This window comes from Aulostomus chinensis, chromosome 5, assembly GCF_037954235.1.
Source record: "Aulostomus chinensis isolate RoL2024-O1b breed Wild chromosome 5, RoL_Achi_v1.0, whole genome shotgun sequence".
In the NCBI taxonomy this organism is placed as follows: domain Eukaryota; kingdom Metazoa; phylum Chordata; class Actinopteri; order Syngnathiformes; family Aulostomidae; genus Aulostomus; species Aulostomus chinensis.
The window spans coordinates 9,292,912-9,314,998 of NC_141324.1; the positions used below are offsets into that span (position 1 = coordinate 9,292,912).

General features: G+C 47.7%; 1 protein-coding gene across 1 annotated transcript in view; it reads left to right on the top strand.

Moving 5' to 3' along the window:
- Window positions 1-3,843: 3,843 nt before the first annotated feature.
- The window catches only part of gpr158b (G protein-coupled receptor 158b), an 80,435-nt gene continuing 62,191 nt past the window's right edge, over window positions 3,844-22,087 (top strand). The window contains exons 1-2 of the mRNA XM_086203000.1: window positions 3,844-5,098; window positions 9,264-9,369. Of these exons, the coding sequence (XP_086059126.1) occupies window positions 4,194-5,098; window positions 9,264-9,369 (1,011 nt within the window). The 5' untranslated portion in view covers window positions 3,844-4,193. The remainder of the gene's footprint in view (window positions 5,099-9,263; window positions 9,370-22,087) is intronic.

Consider the following 22,087-nt stretch of genomic DNA (forward strand, 5'->3'; position numbering starts at 1 on the left):
AAGTGTGTCTGTCCTCCAGACAGACGATAAACTACGTGCTTCTCCCTGCGCACGCATGTGATGGTGAATGAATGAATTCATACACTGTGATACTAAGTCGTTGTCCATAGTTGCTGGAGGCGCTTCTCCACCGCTGATGTCACACTTGTCTGTTCACACTTCAATAGCGTGTGAAGATTCTCAGACTTGCGGCTCATGGATGAGAATGGATGGATGTCAGCACAGAGGGAGCGGGATGTCTCCAGGTATTTGATCCAGCCAGGACGAGGAGTGAAGCTCTTCAGGATTACAGCACAGTTACTCAGCACAAACACAGTTTGTAATCTTTTTCAAAATGATCTTTCGACAGCAACATTAAGTGTGTTGAGTAATGTTTTACAACTGTGCAGTGGGGCAAATACCATTCAAATAAATTGGAATTAAACTTCTGAATGAAATAGTTGGGACTTCATTTGTCTTTTGAGGTGTCCTTGCAACGTCTTGTGAAATACCATTGGACAGGGCTATTCTGGAGTTTTCTGTAAATCATGTAGAGTAGCATGTATGTATTGTGACATGTATGGTATCACGCGGTCCTTGCCTGCCTGCCTTGTCTTTAAGAGACTGAAGATATCTTCAACTCTCAGTGATTTGTCTGTCTTCCAGCATCAGGCACTCAGTATTCCACGCTTGTGAGGGGTTATCATGATGTCTTTTCAGGTGTCTCTCAAGTGAGCATTTGGTGATTGATTTTCATTCACATATAAATCATAAAAAATTCTCTGGTAGACCGCCCATTGATCCCTGCTAACTTTCCCACTTTCCAAATTGTCCTTTTCTGCTGACTGCATGGCTGCAGGAGCAAAGCTGGAGAAAAAAAAAAAGAACGAACCATTTTCTCTCCACTCGTGTGTTCTGAGGAAATCTAAAGAAACCTCTGAGCGAAGGGAGCGCGTGGGTGAAAGAACGCCTGCTACAGCAGTCTCTGCTGCCGATGCGGTTGCATGGATCCAAGTTGTAAAGCATGCAGATGAAGCAGCAAATGCCCATCAAATATTCATCAGGCCAGGGGAGGCAGTGTAGCTTATAAAGGAGGATGAAATAGAGGGGGCAGGAGCAGTCCCTCCTCATAGCCTCCCTCCTTCGCTCAGATGCTTCCTCTGCTTCTTCACCATCTTAACACAAACGGGGTCTGGAGGCCACATTTACTCCACGTTACATGAACGCGTCGGTAGTGACTGATGTGACTTACAAGTCCTTTTTGTTAGTATTTGCTGTCACATCCTGCATGTGCTTGTCGGTGTCTTTTATGTCCTTACAGGTCAGACAGGCTGCAGGGTAACCAGTGTGAGCGTAAGCGTGTTAGAGCTCGGTAGGTGACGCAGATGCTGCACGTCCACACAGGTTACTGTCTTCATTACTGGCTGCAGTGGCCAGCACGATCTCACAGTCGCCACCTTCTACTGCTATGGCAACGGCCCAGAGCCACCCTGGCGAGCTGCACTCTACAACACCGAGTTACTGTCTGAGGTTGACTCCTGAAGGGTGTCAAGGAAGACGTGGACAGATGAGTTCACCCAGAACAACAGCTATGGTCCTGCCACGGCACTCTAATCAATAGCAGAAGGACTTGTGGGTCTAATCAATAGCAGAAGAATAATCAATAACAGAAGAATAATCAATAGCAGAAGAATAATCAATAGCACTCGTCCAACAGTACAAAGCAGCCTGTTCCTGTCGATGGCTGCATTCATGTGCTGTCATATTCAATGACGTGTGAGCTGTCATGTGAGTCAAAGGCTGTGTGGTCAGAAGAGTGTGGTCGCCTGTGACTGCCTGTCCTCCAGGTCTGAAGTTGGAGGCTTTGTGTTTCTGTGTCGTCCGTCCGTCCGTCATTCTGCTCTTGAATGAACCGAGGAGGTTGTGATGGTCAAAGGTCGCCATGATCTCACCGGAACACAGGACGTCAGGGACGCCTTGAGGGAGTTATCCAACTGCAGTACAAACATGTGGCAGGTACACAGTTACAGTTCTACTTCATGGTTCCCAAGTAAAAAGCTGAAGTTGAAAAGATGCAGGAAAGCCACCTGTGGACGTTCCACTCTGGCTGGGTTGAAAAGGAAAGACGATCGTTGAAAGAAAACCACAGAGGAACGTCCATGAAGTCTGGCGTAAGTGTGAGGCCAGAACCAGGTCTTGTTCTCTACTGCAGCTCAAACTAAATCTGACAACCTTTTCACATGCAAGCAGCTGACAAAGCATCGGCCACCTAACAAAGCTGGTCTTCCTCGTGGCAAACGCACGCGCCTGTGCAGCGGTCACCCCGGCGGCCTCCCAGGAGCCTTCACTTCCACTCAGGGTGGTAAAACTCCAACACTGGGCCTCATTTCTGCTCAAATCGGAACAAAAATCATTCAATCTGCATGAGCAGGGAGAAAGTGAGTATTTGGTTGATTTGACTCGGTGCAGAACACCTGTTTGAATCAGCAGAGCCACTCTGACCCAGAATCATGGGACTTGTGGTCCTGCATGTACTGGACTACAAGTTGGAGACAGAAACTGTTGGGAAACACCAAGTAGATCAAGCGCTCATTCTGGATCATCATATTCATTTTTTGTTCTTTCTTCTTCTTTGTTCTCTAGCTGGCCTCTCACACCAGGGGCATGTGGGAGTCCAGGAACCACACCGATGTAGCCCCCCCCCCCCCCCCCCCGGCGTGGATATTGATACCTAACTAGCTGTCAGACAACCATCAGGCTCCCTCTCTACTGCAAACGAACATACATGTTGTCTCTGTCAACTCAGCAAGAAGGAACGTGGCACCCGGCGACATGACCCGCCTCACAGACGCCTTGGTACCTGGGCTCAGCAGGCGGGCACCATCATGGTGTTTGTGGGGCTCAACCACTGAAGAGCTTCTGAGAGAGCAGGCGGCGCAGTCAGAACCTGAACACACGAGGAGAGTCTCTTATTTGGGTACAATATCAAGGTCCATGTCTGGCTGAATCCCTCTGCCTGTGCTTCCTGCCGCCCGTCTGCGTCTCTGAGCCATGACAGCGTACACGGCGACAGGGACCTGCACCACACACACCAACATTTACATGTTGCTAAATGAAATGTGGAACCTGAGTTGGCACCAACGGGTGCAGATGTGTCAGATATCAGCAGCCACTGATACAGACATCAACCCTAACCTAACGACCTGATCCATACTGGACCACCGCTGATCCAGTCTAGAGAACACACCTGTGTGGTTTTGGTCTCTTCATATTCTGGAGCCTGATTGGCAGGCTGCTCCTTCATCCTCATCCTTCATCATCATCCTCATCACCTCCTCAATCATCATGCTCATCCTTCATCAACATCCTCATCACCTCCTCAATCATCATGCTCATCCTTCATCATCATCCTCATCACCTCCTCAATCATCATGCTCATCCTTCATCATCATCCTCATCACCTCCTCAATCATCATGCTCATCCTTCATCAACATCCTCATCACCTCCTCAATCATCATGCTCATCCTTCATCATCATCCTCATCACCTCCTCAATCATCATGCTCATCCTTCATCATCATCCTCATCACCTCCTCAATCATCATGCTCATCCTTCATCTTCATCCCCCTCCTCATCTCCATCATTATGCTCATCCTTTATCCGACATCCTTCACCCTTCACCCTTCATCCCACATCCTCATCTTCATCCCTCATCCTTCATCATCATCCCACATCCTCATCCTTCATCTTCAGCACCACCTGGCTGCCTCCTCTCTTCCTCTTCCTTCCGGGGCTACTCTCAGCACCGGACAGCTCCCGTCGGTCGCACACGCTCCGCCCACCTCCGACAGACTGGCAGTGAGAAGCAACCACACGCAGCAGCGGGCGACACTTCAGGTGGCCTATTGGGATTTTTTCGGGGAGGGACGGAACTTGGAGAACAATTTGCTCCCTCGCTCGTCAGCCCGCAGCTCTCATGGATTTCTCCGAGGAAGAGCAGGAGGAGGAGGACTGATGTCGGCGCGGGGATGAATGGATGGCGGATTGATGGAAATCATGTGAGTTAGTAGAGTGACGACCAAGAAAGTGAGTGTTTAACGTGGCGCGTACACATGATGCGGGGAGCGAGAAGCTTCTTTCAGCTCCAGCACGCGCGGTTCCCTCCTCTGAGAGAGATCCGGTGAGGCAGCGGAGGAGAGCGCGAGCCTCCGGGATGCTCACCTTTCTTCGCCCAGGGTCCACGGTTTCTTCTCGGTGCCTCATGGCTCTCCTGGTCGTCCCGCTGCTCCTGCACGCGGGGCTCGTCCTGGGCTCCAACTACGGCTATGTGGAGTGGTCGGACAGTGACAGGGACGAGAGGAACCCGCTCATCTTAAGCACGCAGAACGTCAACCGGGAGCCGCCCCACCACCCGACTTTTTACTCGCCACCGACCACCGAGCGCACGGTGGTGGCGCACAAAATCGAGGAGGACCTCCCCAGGGTGGTGACCGCGTTCCTGCACAGCGGCGACTCCTCGGCGCTCAGGCAGGTCAACTGCTCGCGGAGGTACGAGCTGAGCAGCCTGCGAGGCGGCCTCCACGTCGCCTCCCACTACTCCCTCCACGGCATCCTGGACACGGTAGCGCACGCCACCAACTTCCTGAACATGATCCTGCAGACCAACAGGTCCCGGGAGCAGAGCATCCAGAGGGACATCCACTGGTATCACGCGCTGGTTCAGAGCATCCTTGAGGGGGACCCCAAAATCCACAGGGCTGTGGTGACCTTCCACGTGGACGCGCAGACCCAGGGCCCGCAGGTCTTTCTCCAGGCAACGAGGACCGAGAAGGAGGTGGTGCTACAGGACCTCTCCACCTCTGCGCACCGCCACCTGAAGAGCAGGAGCCCGGAGTCCGACTGGTTTCAGGAGTTTAGGGACGGGAGGAGACCACACGCGCACAGGAGGGCCCCAGACGCATCTGGCACCAAGACTGGAATTTTCCTTCTAGACAAAAACCAGATCAAGTGGTCGGCGCCGTACCTGGAGTGTGAACACGGGGCGTTCGTGCCCTACTGGCTGCTCACCTTGTCTGCCGGCTTCTATGGGCTGAAGAGGAACTCAGCACCAGAGTTCAGGTGAGAGGAGGGAGTGCGAGGCGGAGGTGGGGGAGTGATTTGCTGTTGGGAGAAGTTGCAGCCAGGAAGTTCACTTTAGAAGCTTGAACAGTCGCGTTTGATGCAGCAGCTTTGACAGCAGGAGCAGATGGCGGAGGAGCGTCACCCACCAGGTAGACTCCTCTCAGTTAACATGCCGTCCTGTCAGCACAGCTGCGTGTCGCTCCTGCAGCCTACAGTCGAATCAGCGCTCTGCATGTGTGTGGAGCAGTGAGAGGCACTAAAACCCCCGAGGCTCTCTGCCTTCAGACTCGTATCCAAGAGCGTAGAAAAATCAATGAAACCTCGGATAAACAATGAGGTCCAACTGCAATAAGAGGAGCCTCGGAATTCACTTAACATTCACGTCAACCGCGGCTGAAGCACACAACCCGACGCAGTTTAATATATTAAAGAAGAGCTGTTAACAAAAGGCTGCTCCTCCTTCTGCCCCCCCCCCCCCCCCCACACACACACACACGCACGCACAACAACAAGGATGGACAGTCAGAAATGAGCGTTCCTCAGTAAGTGGCAGTGGTGTGTCTCGCGTGAGTCGGGCCTTCAGCTGGCGAGCGTCCACCCTGCGGACAGCAGCAGAGGGCAGCCTCCCTCAGCTGCTCTCGGGACACCGGGGTGACGGCGGCCCGGCCCGGCGGGCGCGAGCACCGTCACTTACCAGCCCGGGCTTTTTGAGAAGATTTTTATGCCGCGCAACATCCCAAAGATGACCTCATGATAGCAGAGTCCAGGGATGATCCACAGCCACATGATGGTGATTTGATCTGATGACGAGGTTGTCGTCACTTCCTTTTCACAGACTGAAAAGTAACGTTTCCTTTACTGTCTAAAAATATTCAGAAAAGCCCATCATTCCTCTTTATGGTCATTTCCTCACCAGTGGTGACGAACAAAGGAGGACAAACTTAAAAATAACTGGTTCAATGTAAATACCGTCCATTCAGCCGATACTGATTTATTTCACTGGTGACGATATCTGCCGATAGCGACGATGTGATGACGTAATCACTGATTCCTACTGGAACATTTAATCTTAGTTTTCATGAAACATTTAGAAAGGATATGGATTTCATTTACCCAGCCACCAGTAGTGAAAAATACTGGCTGGTATTTATTAATGAAGTATTCATACCCGCTCTCTTCACCTCTGCTCATGTGTTGTTCATGGTGATGAAGTGATGAACTCCAGATGTTCCAGAAACAGAAATTCACCACTTCATTCACATGCGTTTCCTTTCCAGTGAGTTTAAACTTCAATATCACATGAATTTGTTTTTATTCTGATACTGAAACTGATGCACACACAAATGAGTTGAATGGATATCAGCAGATCTGAATTCTTTTCTAAATAAATCCAGTGTCATGACACATTTCATTACAACGACAATCTGTGGAAGGGTACTGGTTACTGGTTGAAGGGTACTGGTTACTGGTTTAAGGGTACTGGTTACTGGTTGAAGGGTACTGGTTACTGGTTGAAGGTTACTGGTTTAAGGGTACTGGTTTAAGGTTACTGGTTACTGGTTGAAGGGTACTGGTTACTGGTGTAAGGGTACTGGTTACTGGTTGAAGGTTACTGGTTTAAGGGTACTGGTTACTGGTTTAAGGTTACTGGTTACTGGTTTAAGGTTACTGGTTTCAGGGTACTGGTTACTGGTTTAAGGGTACTGTTTGAGTCTGTACTTTCTGCAAATGTCACTTGCGTATCTTAGAAGCTGCCATGATGAGGGAGGTTTGGCATCTTACAGCATAATTAAATGTATCAGTTTGTTATTACTCCACTGATTGTTCGAGCTCAAGCGCCATCGTTTTTGTATAAATATCAGAATGATTGACATATGTGACAAGTGATTGGGACGTTTGGCATTGAGACAGAAGTCTGAGGTCAAGTCTGAGTGGAGTGGCCTCAGAAAGATGAGTTGCTTCCTCCTGACTCTGTACTTCCTAATGTAAAGTGTCATTTAAATGTTTTCTGCTGCTTCTTCCACTCATGTCAGTCGTGCGATGATATTTCTAAAAATAGCAACGTGTTGGACACAGCAGCATGAACCACTGTAGACAGTGGACTTCCTTCCACCTCCTTCTTCTCATTGCTCTCATAAATTCACGATTTCAACATCGATAGTTTCTGAACCAAATGGAAATGTTGGTTTATCTTTGAATCAGAATCACGAGATGGAGAATCAGAGGAGACTGTAACACACACACACACACACACACACACACACACACACTCACACACGCACACACACACACGATAATGGGCATGTCTCGCTGCTGTACCTGAGGAGTGGCGGTCAACGCTTCCCTTCATGGTTGTTTGTTCCACTTCCCAGCAGGCAGATGGAGACAACGGGAATCAGGCTCATCCACAAAAGACTAAAAGGAGAGAGAGTGTTCCTGTGATTGTCTCGCATGTCCATCTGTGTGTGTGTGTGTGTGTGTGTGTGTGTGTGTGTGTGTGTGTGTGTGTGTGTGTGTGTGTGTGTGTGTGTGTGTGTGTGTGTGTGGAGAACATGGTGGCATTTTTGGAGAGTGAGGCGCCACCTCCTCCTCCTCCGATGCAGCACCAGTGAGCTGTGGGGGTCAGACTTGGTTCCGAGGCAGGTTCAGTGTCGCGCCCAGGTTGGCGTTAGGTATTTAATTGCCAAATCACAAAGGATGTATGTATGGGCAGCAATGTGGAGGAAACGGCTGTCTGTGCAGCAGCAGCTGAAGCTGCATCAGGCCCAGGTTTCCTCTGACACGGTGAAGAAGTCACATCCCTGATCAGCGTTTCTTTCCTGTTGTTTATGCCTCAATGCTGCACAGATACTGATCTCCAGACTGTGGCAGGAAAACACCCAGTGGCTACAACAACCAATGAAACAATGAGAATTCAGTCATGATCTCCTCTGAATACCTCTGGGTCAGGTCGGCCATATTGGATCCTTCCTAAGGCATATTGACGAATCAGACTCAGTCGGATTTTGTAGTCCATGAAAAACTGCTGGAGTTTCACAGGTGTTACAAAATCTCCCAAGCAATCAAAACGAATGGAGACCAACTTTCAATTGGAAAAAAATACATAATTGGATCATAACTTGCCTCCATTTTGTTCATCCAAAGTAATCAGGTGTCCTGAAGCCTCTTTGCCAAGTTGTTCTGATGAACACTGTTTTAGTTGCTACAAACATGGCGTCACGGATGGGAGCTCCAGGTCACTGTGAGCAGTGAGACTACAAACATGGCGTCGGTGATGTTTATCCAGCCATGCTAGCAGCGCTGAGACGCTGAAGACTCACTGGTGCTTTCTGCTAAAGTCTAATGTGAACTAGCATGCTTGACTTGCTAACATGTGATACTTAGCAGGCTGTGCTCACGATGCTAGCGCCATCATAAGGAGTGATGCGTACAGTCAGGTCTGGTGACGCTGCAGCCAGGATATAAGAAGATATAGTTAGCTTAGCAAGAGAGAGAAATGGCTGCTGGGATCAGCCTCTGTCAGGAGGAAACTCAAACCTGCTGCTTGTGAAACTCTCCAGGAGCGGATCAGCCTCAACAGCATCGAAACACAGAGACAGGAGACACCTCGAGTAAAGGATGACAGGAAAGGCGGAAAACTGTAAAACAGGGAAATAATTACTGTTTTCCTTGTTTTATTGAGACTGTAAGCAGGCAGCAGGCAGGGTTTCCTATAACTTGATAAAGGTGGCAGCCATCAGAGCATCTTTAAGATGCAGCATGAATTTGTTTTGTACATTTTTTTTTCTCAAAATTTCAGCCTGGCGTCATTTAATTCTTTATCTCCCTCCCTCACTGTCTTTGCTGCCTCCTTCACTCCTAATTTATTTTCTATTTCATTCACCGCTCTCTGAGCCTCCTCCTCTCCCAGACTATTCCACCCTTGACCATTCCTCCCTCGAGAATCCCTCTCCTTCTACTTTTTAATTTTCTTCTTCCATGCTTCTTCCCTTCAAACTGATTTGATTAACCCCGCGTGACTTTTTCACCTTTCCCCTCTCTCTGCCTCTCTGCCTTGTCTCACCCCCACAACCTTATTGTCCTTCATTATTCCGTCTTCCTTTGTCTTGGCCTTCCTCCTCCCTCGTCCTCACATCCTCTCTCCCTTCTGTCTCGGTGGCAGGGGTGTCGTCCGTGTGGACGTGAACCTGCAGGATGTGGACATTGACCAGTGCTCCAACAGCGGCTGGTTTGCTGGGACTCACCGCTGTAACCTCACCAGTATGGAGGTGAGTACCCTCATGATCACCAGTCAGGAATAGAGATGGCATGGGCTGCTTCCTCCCTATGTAATCAAATTATGTATTCATTCAAGTTTGCTAACTTTGACCCTCAAATGGAACCGTAAACCTCAGCGGAGACAAGATGTGCCCCCAGGTTCCTCTCAAAACTTTGCTCCACATCAAGGTGTGCTTGTGCGGCTCGTCTTCACGGCGCTCCGATTTAGAACGTCAGATGAACGGGTGGGTTTGCAGAGCCACAGCAGTGGATTTGAATAGACCCTCCCATCTCCCAGTCCTCCCCACCATCCCCCGACCCTGACGGAAAAGGTCACGGGGTCAAGTGAAAGTGGATTGGAGGAGAGAGGAGAAAATGACTGTGGTGGTGCCGAGAGAATCTGACTGCACTGTTGCTGACTAACGCCGTGAAGTCACAACCGTGTTTGTGGCGTGTGTCTGCCTCATGAAACTACAATGTTCCATTAATGGACTACAGAGTGCACTTCTTAGATTCATCACCTTGTTTGTAGTAAAAATATAACATTATTACTGAAGTTGAGCTTGAAATAAAAGCTGTCAGACACAAACGTGGACGAACTGATCGTCACATTGTGAATGTGGGTTCACACGCCTCACCCTGGCCAGCATATTTGTCACCTGACTCCCAGCTATCAATCAGTGACTGCCATAGTAATGACTGACAGGTGTGTTAGTCCACAAATCTACTGTGACATCAGACAGACATTTTAAGATTCAGCATCATCTGGTTGCCGTGGTAACATCTGATCATTTCACAGCAGCAGCGTCACCTTCACAGGTCACTTGAGAGTTGAAGAAGTTGAAAGCTAAAACGTAGAAGCATTGTTGCAGATTATAAGAGGTGAACAAACATTTGATTCTCATCTGTGGTAAACAGCTCCAGCAGCAGGCGCGTCTCCTCAGTGCACCAAGAACATTCGCACGCTAGGCTTCATCGATGATTTAAACCTCCAACACGTCGGCGTGGGGCAGAGGTCCTTCTTTATTTACTGTATGTTCTATCGATGCTTGTTTTTTATCTGGTGATGTCATCACAAGATCAGAGAGGCTGCTGAAGTCCGTCACGATGAGTCGGTGTGTTTAGGAACGTCGTGAACAGCAGGACTGAAAGCTGCAGCTGTAAACTCTCCAGAGGAAACTCTGCTCAAACTTTAGCTTCATTTCTGTTCCAGTCACCGATGAACAGAACGTAGATGCACGTTTGATGATTCACAAGAAAAAAAGTCAAACATCAATAACGAATATTTGCTGAAGCTGTTTCAGCAAAGGAGCGCAGCAGATCTTTAGATGGAAAGGTAACCTGAGGATCCGTGTTCCCACTGCCGATCGCGTTGATTGATCGTCAGACTGTGGAACAGCATTCCAGTCTGCTGGATAGGAGCTAAAAGAGGAAGCGCTTTGGAGAAGTTGGACCGCTGTAAATATGGTGGCCACACTTCTGGGTCACGCTGCTCTGATAATAACAATAATAATAATAATAAACTTTACTTGTATAGCATTTTCAAAACAAAGTTACAAAGGGCTTTACAGAACAGGATAAAATAATGCATGCAACGCGAGATAGAATTCTTCCTCTGACGCCTACAGCATCTGCTCCTATTGTCAGAGGAACAGAACGAGCCGGACGGTGACGCCTCCATTTACCAGTTCAGAGACGTTCCAAGGAGACAATGTTCACCAGCTTTAGGTGGTGACTGGAAGAATGAGATGACAAAATACGGGCTGAGTGTCTCCTCGAGGGAGGGGTCCCTCGCACATTGACTCTCTGTCGGCAGTGAGTCGTTGTTGCTTTGCTGCAGCATTGGCGAGTAGCACTGTCCTCCATTTTGGACAGTGGAACTTACGAGACGTATGTGCAAATATTCTGTAACTTGTCCAGGAAGTTAATAAAAATGATGGAATGATAACTTTTGACTCCTCACGTTCTTCATGGTGATTTCTGTTGTTCTGCAGGTGATTCAGTCCAAAAGGCTGGCGGCGCTGATAGATTGAGCTCCAAAGAGTGACGTCATCAGTCACATACCATGAATACAGGTTTAATGAGTACAGGCACAGCCGTCTGGGTGCCACGGCTTCTTCCTGTTGCAATCATGGTTTCTTAAAGAATAAAGTGATATTAGAAGAGAAAAGGTGGCTCACTTGTTCAGCTGCTTAGAAAAGATTCCAGTTCACAAGGTTTCCCAAACCCAAGCTTGTGTTTTTGTCACTAAACTTAATTGGCCTTGTATTTTAGAATAAAACATTATTACTTTTGAAGATTCCTTTCTTTTATTTTGGAGGCTGCAGGTGTTTTCTACAGCCTCCTACTTTGAAGTGAACATGCAAGTTCAAACCGGGCGCCTGAGGGGAACCTACAGCGTCGCAGCAGCGTGACCAAGCATGCTGAGAATGTGTTGGCTGCATGATTAGTTGAAGGGATCGCTGAGGCTTTTATGGTTAATTGGGACGCGTGAATGTTGGAAACAAGTTTAATGGCAGTCCATCTAGGAGTGGTTCAGACATTTCACTAATGTGAACCGCTGGAGGTGCAGGAGGAAAAGTCAGGAAACAATCAAAGTCATTAGAAGTCATTGCCTGTGAACAATAAACGTTGGTATGAGTAGATGATGAGTTACTTCCCTGCATACGCGAGCGCTTTAATCTGTTGCAGGCAAGACAGGAGCAGTCAGAGGAGCTCCATGTCGGGAAAAGAGATGTTTGTACCGTATTTTCCGCACTATAAGACTCACCTAAAAGCCTTTACTTTTCTCAAAAACCGACAATGCGCCTTATATATGGATCAATATTGGTTAATTATGGCTACCGTAGTCAGGGGGCGTCGCAGAAGTAACAGCGGACAAACACGAGCCTTGTAACAGAGTGACAAATGGAGTTGGAAGTACATTGTTTTCAACGAAGGCGGCACAAATACCAGTAAGAGCTACCGGTACGTATGGTACCCTATTGTGAATGCACCAACTTGTTTTGGGAGTGAACGGAGTTGTCAGAACGTTGGTTTGTATTCTATTAATAAAGTCTGGCTGACTGGCTTATCTGACTGTTTTGTTGACATTCCCTTTAGCGCAGCTCCATCTAGTGGATGCATAACGCAACCCCAGCCACTACAGTAGTTTCTATTCTATGCGCCTTATGATGCGGTGCGCCCTGTATATGAAAACAGAAAATAGGCTGTTCATTGAAGGTGCGCCTTATAATCCGATGCGCCTTACAGTGCGGAAAATACGGTATTTGTAGGAACCTGCAACATTGTCCCCAGAATCAGACAAGAAGAAAGATCCCCTCCGCTGCTCTGGGGAGCTGAGACCCTCAGAAACCAGCTGACTGCTTGTTAGCTTAGCACAATGAATTGTAGTGTATGGGAAGTGTTAGCATACTTCTGCCATAAATCATCCACTAACCTTTTTTATGTTTTGTAATTCTAGAATCAGTCACATAATTGGAACTACTTTCTTGACAAACCCCCTGGGCGCAGTGATTTCACGCAGCACCTAAAAAGCCTCATTTTAACTTTGGCCAAAGGTTTGTTGCCGACGAGAGGAGCAGCCGCTGCTACTCATCATAGCTGACTTGGTGGGAGGGCGTGAGGACGATGCTGCTGGACAAAGCAAGATCCTGAACCTGAGCTGTTAAATGACTTTTGATAGAGGTGTGCTAGCCTGCCCGTCCGCCACCAGTTACCGGGCAGAGCGAGCCAGGCGGTCCTCAGAGAGGGCTGTTGTCCTTCTTGTGTGGCTCTGGCGAGGATGGACAACAACCCTCTTGTCAGACAGTCAAGGCTGTTTCTTTAAGCTCCATCCACAGCGGTTGCTGGACAGATTGATCTTGATTTCTCACCAGGATGTTTTGAATGATCCAATCATACCAAAGTCTAGCCAGGGACACCCAGTCACTAAGCCGCTGGGTGCTGCTTTGTGATGGCGTGTCGTTTGCGTGGTATTTCTGTGCAGTATACTGCATGTTCAGTCTGTTACACGTGTGACCACAGGCGCTGATCGACGTGGCTGCAGCCATACATCATGTTTTGGAACTCTTTAGCGTGACAGAGGGACAGAGAGCTGTTACAGCCTCCTGTTTGCATGTGTCGGTGTGTGGGTTGGGTTCACTGCCACCGCCATTGAGTTGTGTCTGATGGATTGTGGGAAGCTTCCCTGCCTCCAACTGGGGAGAGTGGCTGTTCAGGCAGGCATAGCATGTCGCTGGCCATATGATGTATAATAAATGCAGTGTAATGGATTGCAGCAAGATGTGGTGAATAATTGACCGTGCTCTTTGTGTGTGTCCCTCCCTGTCTGTTGCTCTGTGCTGGAGGAGATACAGCAGGTCTGCTTTGACCCATTGTGCTGAGTTCACTGTTCCTCACGGCTGCTGTCTGGTGAGGGGTCCTGCTGGTGGAACGATCACGGGCCGAGCGTGTGGATGGTGTGTGCAATGCGTGACGTCTTCTGCGACCGTCACCTTTATGGGGCTGAGCCAGCCTGCCCACCCCAACCACCTGGATGGCTCTGGATGGTCAGAAGTCAGAGTCCTGCACATTTTGCAAAGTTCTGTTTTTAAAATGCTGCAGTTGCTGTAATTGAAACGGAAACTTTTTGAGGATCATTGGTCGTTATCCTCCTCCTCCTCCTCTTCCTCTGATGATGAAGATGATTTGCCTTCACTACCCAGCTAAGCTGCAGCCAATGATTCAGTGCCATTTTGAGTCAGCACTGCTGTTTATCTACCACTTTTTGAACAGTAGGAATGTGGGACACACGAGTCAAGGCTGCAAACTACGTTCATTACAAGTATTTTGTCTGAGGGGATGGTTATTGATCATCTCCATGGATTTATGACAGTCTCATCACTCTCATCCTTCTAGGGATCATTTAATTACTCATGTAATCAAAACATACCCAGACTTTTTTCTGGAGGATCAATAGAGATGTACGACAGCCGTCGGTGGTTTGAAGGGTCATCTCTCAGGAGGGTAACAGCTGAGAGGAGGTTAGAGCCTCTGATTGCAGAGATCATTGCACGTTTCTCTTTCTAAACTAATGAAACTCAAAGTGAGGCGAAAACGTGTCTTTGACTCGAGAGGTTGTGGCGAGATACGGACACTCGCAGTCCTCTTGGAGCTGTAGGGAAGAACATGGCGTGAGAGATTCCGCTGTGGGCTACCGCCATGTTAGCGCTCCATACATTGGGATGAGAACCACATACGACCCCCGCATTAACGTATTCATCCGCACAGCAGTTAGCAGACAGCTGCCTGGCAGTAGCTAGCGCTGCGGATGGACCAGGCACGCATACATTTGGTGAGAAATACAGAGAATTACCAGGCCATTTGGTGAGGGCTTCAAAGTAACGAAGAAATAGGAAGCATTAGAGCTTTAACATGATTCAAGTGTGTGTAATTTCTCCAGACTGTCAATCATATCTCTGATATGGAAAGAAAGGTGAGAATGAAAATACCAGTGTGCAGGGGGACGTGACGCAGACTTGACATAACCTTGTTAAGGATAATGAGTCTGAAACAAGTGTGAATGGAAAGAGAGCTGTAAAACAAGAAGCAATGGGCTGACATGCTAAGGGTTATTTCCTTTTCTTGGTTATAAATGCGACATCTCACCAGGATCCAGAGACGGCACCGACCCAGCTGCTCCCCCACCCAACTATACTTTATGGATTCATCTGAGAAGAATTGTACAGCTCCAATTATTTTGTCTGTTTCAGCTTATCGTCACAGTGCCGATGCAGATTTGTGGATGTGTTCAATATCCCGTCTCTGGTTTCCTTTGTTGTTTCCTATTGTGTGTTATTTCTCTCTCACTGCTTCTCTTCTTCCTCGGCTTCCTTCTTGCTGTAACCAATTGCATTGTGCTGTTGCTCAGACATGCAGTACCCACACTTTGGTGTTCTGCTTACCTCTGTTGAAATCAAAGTGTGCAGCCCGAAGCTCCCACGCTGCTACGATACGAGCTTTTCACACCAAGTTTCTTTTTTCGAAGAAGGACCTCATGAGTTGAAAAGTCCTCATTAATAAAGTTCATTTCTCAGTCGCACTGAATAAATTTTTTTGTGGAAATGGTCTGTGGAGAGTCCAATGTCAGGCTCATTGCTTTTCCCAATTGAGCTGAAACACACCCTGAGGCTCACACTCCCGGGGAGAGATAATAACGACCAAGTCTCCAGTAATGTGACCGAGCGGCGTGTTCTGCACAGTGTGCAGTTACTACTTTAGTTCTCTGCTCATTATTACCGTGATATGATGCTTCAGTTGCTGTGGAGCTCAACAACTTATTATGCCAACGCACATTTTTCTTCTTTGTTTATTCTGTGCAAAGCAGAGCGGCGTGTTTTCAGAGGCACGCTCTCCTTTGTTAAGGGCAGCTCAGAGATACCACAGTAATGCCTGGCAGTGCATCCCTCCAACTCTCTGTCTCATTGAAGTGAAAGCAGAAAACTACGTGTGAATGAATTTTTTTGGCAAATTAAAGGCAGCACAGCAACTTGTGAACACAGCACGCGACTCACAGTGGGAGGTTCCAGGAGGGGCCCTGCTGAACGCACGCACGGCCTGGTTTCATTTACAAGCACGTCACACGTTTTAAGAATCATTTCTGTTCTGTCATCCATCATCAAATCAACACGACATGGATTCCCAAACCAAATATTCTAGGATTTGAGTCTGAGAGACTAAATCTCATCAAATGGGGGTCCATGGCTCTCATGTTGACTAAATGGTCCTTCGGGTCCTCGATATGAAAAGTTTTAGAGTTAGCTCAAGCATGCTAGCTAGCTGGTTTACAGCCAGAAAGAGTAGCGTCATGTGGCCTCATGATATAATGTGTGTCCAACTTTTATCGTGCATTCAGGAAACGGAAAATTGGGAAACTTTTCTTTTGGGAACATCACATCGACAACAAATACACGGTGTTTTTGCTCCCAGGAAGTGTTTTCACTCTCTCTGCTTCTGTTTTGGTCAAATTCCATGTCACAGGACACTCCAGTGGCAGGTGAGCACAGAGGCCCATTCTGCTGCTGGAATACAGAATCATTGTGACACCATACAGCTCCAGGTGTCATGTGACTCATTCGTTTACAGCGGGGTGTCGGCAGGAAAAGCATGAGCAAAAATGAACGGCGCCAGCATCTCTTTCAAGCTCTCAGAATTCTCTGCAAGCTTTAAATCCAAGGAACAGAACATTAAACAAGTTGATAAATGAAACATTCCTTATGATGTGACTGTGGCGCTTTCCTGAGTACTGAAACAGTTGGAGCAGACAGGATTCAGACCTGCAGGATCCGGACATCCACAGTCACCTGACCAGCGTCCCTCATCTCACGCCAGAGTCTCTGAAAGCCCACAGATGCTGGGAGGAATTCAAATGGAAACAATGAGCTTTTGGGATTAATATCACATTTTGAGTCTGAAAATCGCACCGTCTTCACTGGACAACAAGTGTCCCTTCAGCTGAGTCTCTAGCTCTGAGTCTCTAGCTCTGAGTCTCTAGCTCTGAGTCTCTAGCGTGTTTCATGGCTGTAATCCGGTTCTGTTGTGTCTAAAAATCAAGTGTTCCAGCGCCTGGAGGCACAACAGCCATCCACCACAGCCAGAGTTTATGAATGTGATGAGACAAGTTCGCTGCCAGGATGGTATTCCTGCAGCCATTTCCCGCCAGTGGGCCGTTGTTCTGATTTGGACTGCTGCATGCTGGGATTGCGAGACATTAGCTACCACAGGTCTACGGATAGGGATTATTGACTTAACCTGCTAGCCAAAAGGCTAACATTAAATCAGCTGCAAGAAAACTAACTAGCCACCTGCACTAAAAAATTTGTATATTTGTAAAAATTGATATATTAATTTGTGCACAGTAATAGTACACTACAGTACACAAAGCTGATATGTGCAGTGAACTCCACAGTCCCACTTCCAGGCCACAACGGCGATATTCACCCACACGTTGTTAGGTTTCACCTCCCAGCGATGTTTGGTCCCAGCCACCAACACATGAAAACTAAAGCTCTTTAAATCATGACATTTCAGCCCTCGGCTTTCCTCAGCGCCACTGGAATGTTGTGAGTGTGACACTCATCTAGCAGCGGCCAGAGATCTGCTGCAGCAAGTTGTGGAGGACTGTTGTAGATGAAGGAGTCCGTCAGCCACCAGAACCAGGCTGGAGACTCAGAGACGCTTCCACTGGTCACTTTACTGGACGTCCACCTCAGGCGTAGGAGGCCCCCAGAACGTCCCAGTTCCTCCCTCCTAAACAGTGGTACTGGTGATGTCAGGCACTGCCAGCAACACCAAACTAGAACCTTCTAGTCAGATGTGACCTTCAGGCAGTCCAATCACAGCCAGGCGTCAGACAACGGCAAGACAAAATTAAGATTATAAAAGAATTCTGAAAGGCACCAGAGGAGATCTGACCCCCAGGTCAAGGCCTGGAGGTCAGATCACCTCTTAACCTTACAGACGAAGTACAGGGATGAGGCCTAGGAAAGTTAAAACAGAGGACACCAGATGAAATTCCTCATCACAAGGGACACAAATCACAGCCGGGCAGAACTGTTGTCTCAGAGGAAGCCCCACATCCTGTGGCTGCAGCCACACCAAACTCACTGATAAACATCTATGCTACTGTTTATGCAGGTCACACACATGCAGAACCACCTGACTCGACCACTTGCAACAGCATGGATCAGAAATAAAAAGGGCCCTAGATCTGGTGATCAGGGATTCCCGTAGTGCTGAGGGAAGTCAGCACGACCGCGGTTCCCTCCACTTACAACCGGTGAGATTTTACCGGGGATTTTGGCTTATAAGAGGAAATAAACTTTGAATTGCACAAGTGCAGTATTTACAGAGGAGTTTTATTTCATAGAACAGAGCATTCAAATATATTATGCAAGTGTTATCCACTTCTGTGTCTGTCTGCTGCTGGGCATCATTACAGGAAGTGTTTTACTCTTCATCACAAGTGCTGCCGTTTTCATTTGTTGATTTTGTGGTTTATTTTTGCCAGCACCCTTTATGAGACTGTTCGTAGAGCATGCGACTCCCCCTGTTGGGTCCCACCATCTCTAGAGGAGAGCACCTAATCTGCTCATAGCTCCCCCCCAAGTTGCAAACCTGGCAGGGCAGGTAGGAGGCAGCTGAGGCTGGTAACTGGTTAGTAGAGAGTTTAGCAAGAAAGACAAGGAGCTACTAGTCATGTTTGCTGAGGACGCAGGGGCGGGGGAGGCTCTTCCATTTACTGGATCCAGTTTTAGATCTGACATTACAGTTCTGGAATGACCTGAAATACCTAGCAAGTCCTTCAGCTGTGGTGCAGCCGTATATATGCAGCTGCTCCCATTCAGCGATGATGTGGAGTTACAGTAGTACATGGTAGCATCAACCAAATACACCACTTCATACATTATGGATAGTGAGTGGTAGAGGAAGCATCTTACATAATTACTTGCACATTTAGATGAGGACTTCATGATTATTGTAGGCGATTTGTGACTGGACACATCTAAGTCGGGTAACGTGGTTTTTCTTTTTCTGTGGATGAAAGTCTTTTCCTGTGCGTGTCTGCACGAGTGTGTTTGGCCCACACTGTGAAACGTGCCGCTGGAGATAAAGAGCTTCAAAAGCAGAGCTCTGCTAATGAGTGTAAACTGCTGTGACAGCCAAGGAGGGTTACCTCCTCTGTTTCTCCTCTCGCTCTCTCCTCTCAATCAGACACACACCTCTGCTTCCCTCTCGCTAACACACTTTCTGTTCCGAAGACTGTTAGCGCTCGGATTGCTCTCTGCTCTCTTTATCTCTGTAATCACGCCCTCCTTTCCATTTGGCCTTCACAACCAACTCCTCTCCTTTCTTCCTGTCTCCTTACAGCCAATTAACTCCTCTGAGGAAAGACAAGCCAGAAATGATCCGTTCATCTGTCAACATGTCATTCCCTGGAACAGTTCCCACTTTTGCCAGGGTAACACATTAAATCATCACATGAACCGGCCAGCTCTTAAGTGAGAACTAATACTGCAGCAAACCTCCTCGGCTCACTGATCGCTCAAGTGTTCACACTTAGAAACATTCCAGGCACAACGTGTGGATAGGAGAGGAAACAGAGCTCTGACCACTAGAACCACTCAGTCTGCCTGTGCGAACACTGACGGGCGCCCCTGCCATTTGAGATAATTACCTGTCCACATGTGACCCTCACCTGCCCTGCTGCAGGAAAACGGAGTGGATCTGCAGTTTCAATTATTTGAGGACGACAAAATCAGACTTGGGTGTTGGGTGGTGTGTGAACGAGTGGGCTGTGTGAACCAACTGTGAGTGAACGACTGGAGCTGCCTTCTGTCTGACAGCCGATTTTTGTGAATCAATACTAGACAGGAGAATTGGATGATCTTTTCACCACACGAATCATGCACATGAATGTTGTGTTCATGTGCTGCGTGACCACAGAAGATGGATCATACCATCAGGTAGCAGGCGGGGGAGTGGGTGGTGCCATGAGGCAGATGCTGCTACATCGCACCTTATAATATTTTGTTTAATTCTTTTTTTTTTTTTACTTTGGAGCTTAGATAGAAGGTTCAGTGCAAGTTTGCATTTATGTTTGATGTATTTACATTTTTAAATTCAAAAATACAAATCTGAAATAGTGTTAATGTAGTTCCACTGAACCATACCAATCATAGAACGAAACACTGCCAATTCCTGCCAAATGACAAAAGACAGAAGTTGTAATGTATGAATAATAATTTTAAAATGTAGTCAGAAAGAGCTGGATGTCACCACTGAGCTGAGCCAAATGAACTGGCTCACCAAAGTGAGCTAGAATTCCCATCACTGTGACCGTAAAGAGGGAAGGTTTAAGCTTCATAATGTAGCAGTACTGATTCCGGGGAGAGATGTGCAGCTGAATAAGGTGCTGCACAGCCCATGGAGCAGTGAGCATGTAAGGAACCTCCAGGCTGGCGGTGGATGGAATGTTGCATTCATCAGAAAGACCTGTTTTCAGTGACAATCAGGTGAAACTCTACTGGCTTGTACTTGATACCTGGTACCTTTTTTTCAGCACTAACTCCTCCGAGCAAGCTGACACTAAAAGGTGACATAAGCACGGTGCAGGCTTCTGACTGGTCAGAAAGAATCGTCACCGGAGTCCAAAGGTGAAGCGTGACCCTGACCCTGCAGCTCGAGAGGGACCACATACTGTGGAGTCATGAAAATTTAAACAGCCAGTATGGTGCACTGGAAAAGTGGCTTTTAGTGCATCTATATACCGGTTAGAAATGTGTGTGTGTGTGTGTGTGTGTGTGTGTGTGTGTGTGTGTGTGTGTATGTGTGTGTGTGTGTGTGTGTGTTGTTGATCATCAAAGACACCATGATGATGTACTCAAAGCTGCGGCTTTTTAAAAACAATGCACAAAAAAAGCTCTGACTTCAATGGAGTGCAGAGTACTGGAGTCTATATCATAAAGCCTTCTCTGCTGGGGGGCTGCAGGGAACATGGCTGGGGGGGTCACATGAATACTACGTGTCATCAAACAGTACTGCCTTCTGGAGGGAACCTACTCCTCTATGCGTTGTTTGTTCCCCTGACGACTCCACCAAGAGAGTCAGGGGTCACACAGGCGCAGTTCGACTGGAAACTGGTGCTCACATTATTCTTCATGCAAATTTTATCACTGGACTTCATGAAAACTGATCAATAATACAGGGCAGCACATGGCTGTCGCCCTCCGCCTCCAACCGAGTCAGGGTTTATTCAGGCTTGGACACTGACAATGTTTGGTTTTTACTAAAAATGGACGATGCAATATTCTTTTCTGTAGTGAAACATTCAACGAAACAAGAAAAGGGAAAACATATGAATCACATTTGATCGACAGTAACTCTAGTTTAAGACCAGTTTACAAACAACTGGAAATACCACTCCATTTATAATACGTTTGATAAGTGCAAAGTGGATTTAGGTTGTCCAAGGCTCTGGAGACTCATTACTCTGATGATGTCATCAGGATAGTCTGGGTTGGATTTTTGGGATTGCGTTTCAGTCACCAACTGAAGGGGAAATGACCTCCTTCCTGTCTCGTACCTGTCGAAGTCCCAGATATGTCAGACAAGCAAACGCTGCTCCATTCCAAGGCACCAGCTGCCTCTGGATGACAGCTGCTTCGCCCTGTCTTTGTTCCTTGACTGTAATAAATGGACCAAAGCGGTGCTGAAACAACCAGACCAGGATGTTGATTTGGACCTTGGAATTTGTAAGGATTCATTCATTCATTCTTTGCCAGGCCTTTTGGCAGGGCAACCATCTTTTCTGGAGGAAAAGGACTTTGGATCGTATCAGTTTGAAACAGCATCAGCATCAGTTTTGAACCTGAGTTGGATTCTGTACCTGGAGCAAAGTCAAGAATCACTGGAATTCTCAAACTTTAACATTCACAAATACTTGTATCAGCAGGCACAAGTTTATTGTCCATCCATCCCACCATCCATCATCCATCATCCCTCCATGTTCCCCCTCTTCTCCTGTTCAGGGTGGTGGGGGTGGAGCCTATCCCAGCAGCCTTTCCCCTGGACAGGTCACCAGTCCATGGCAGGGCCAACACATAGAGACAGACAACCATTGGCTCTCCCAGCCACGCCTACGGTCAATTTAGAGTCTGGATTAACCTGGTCCCTCTTGATGTCTTTGGA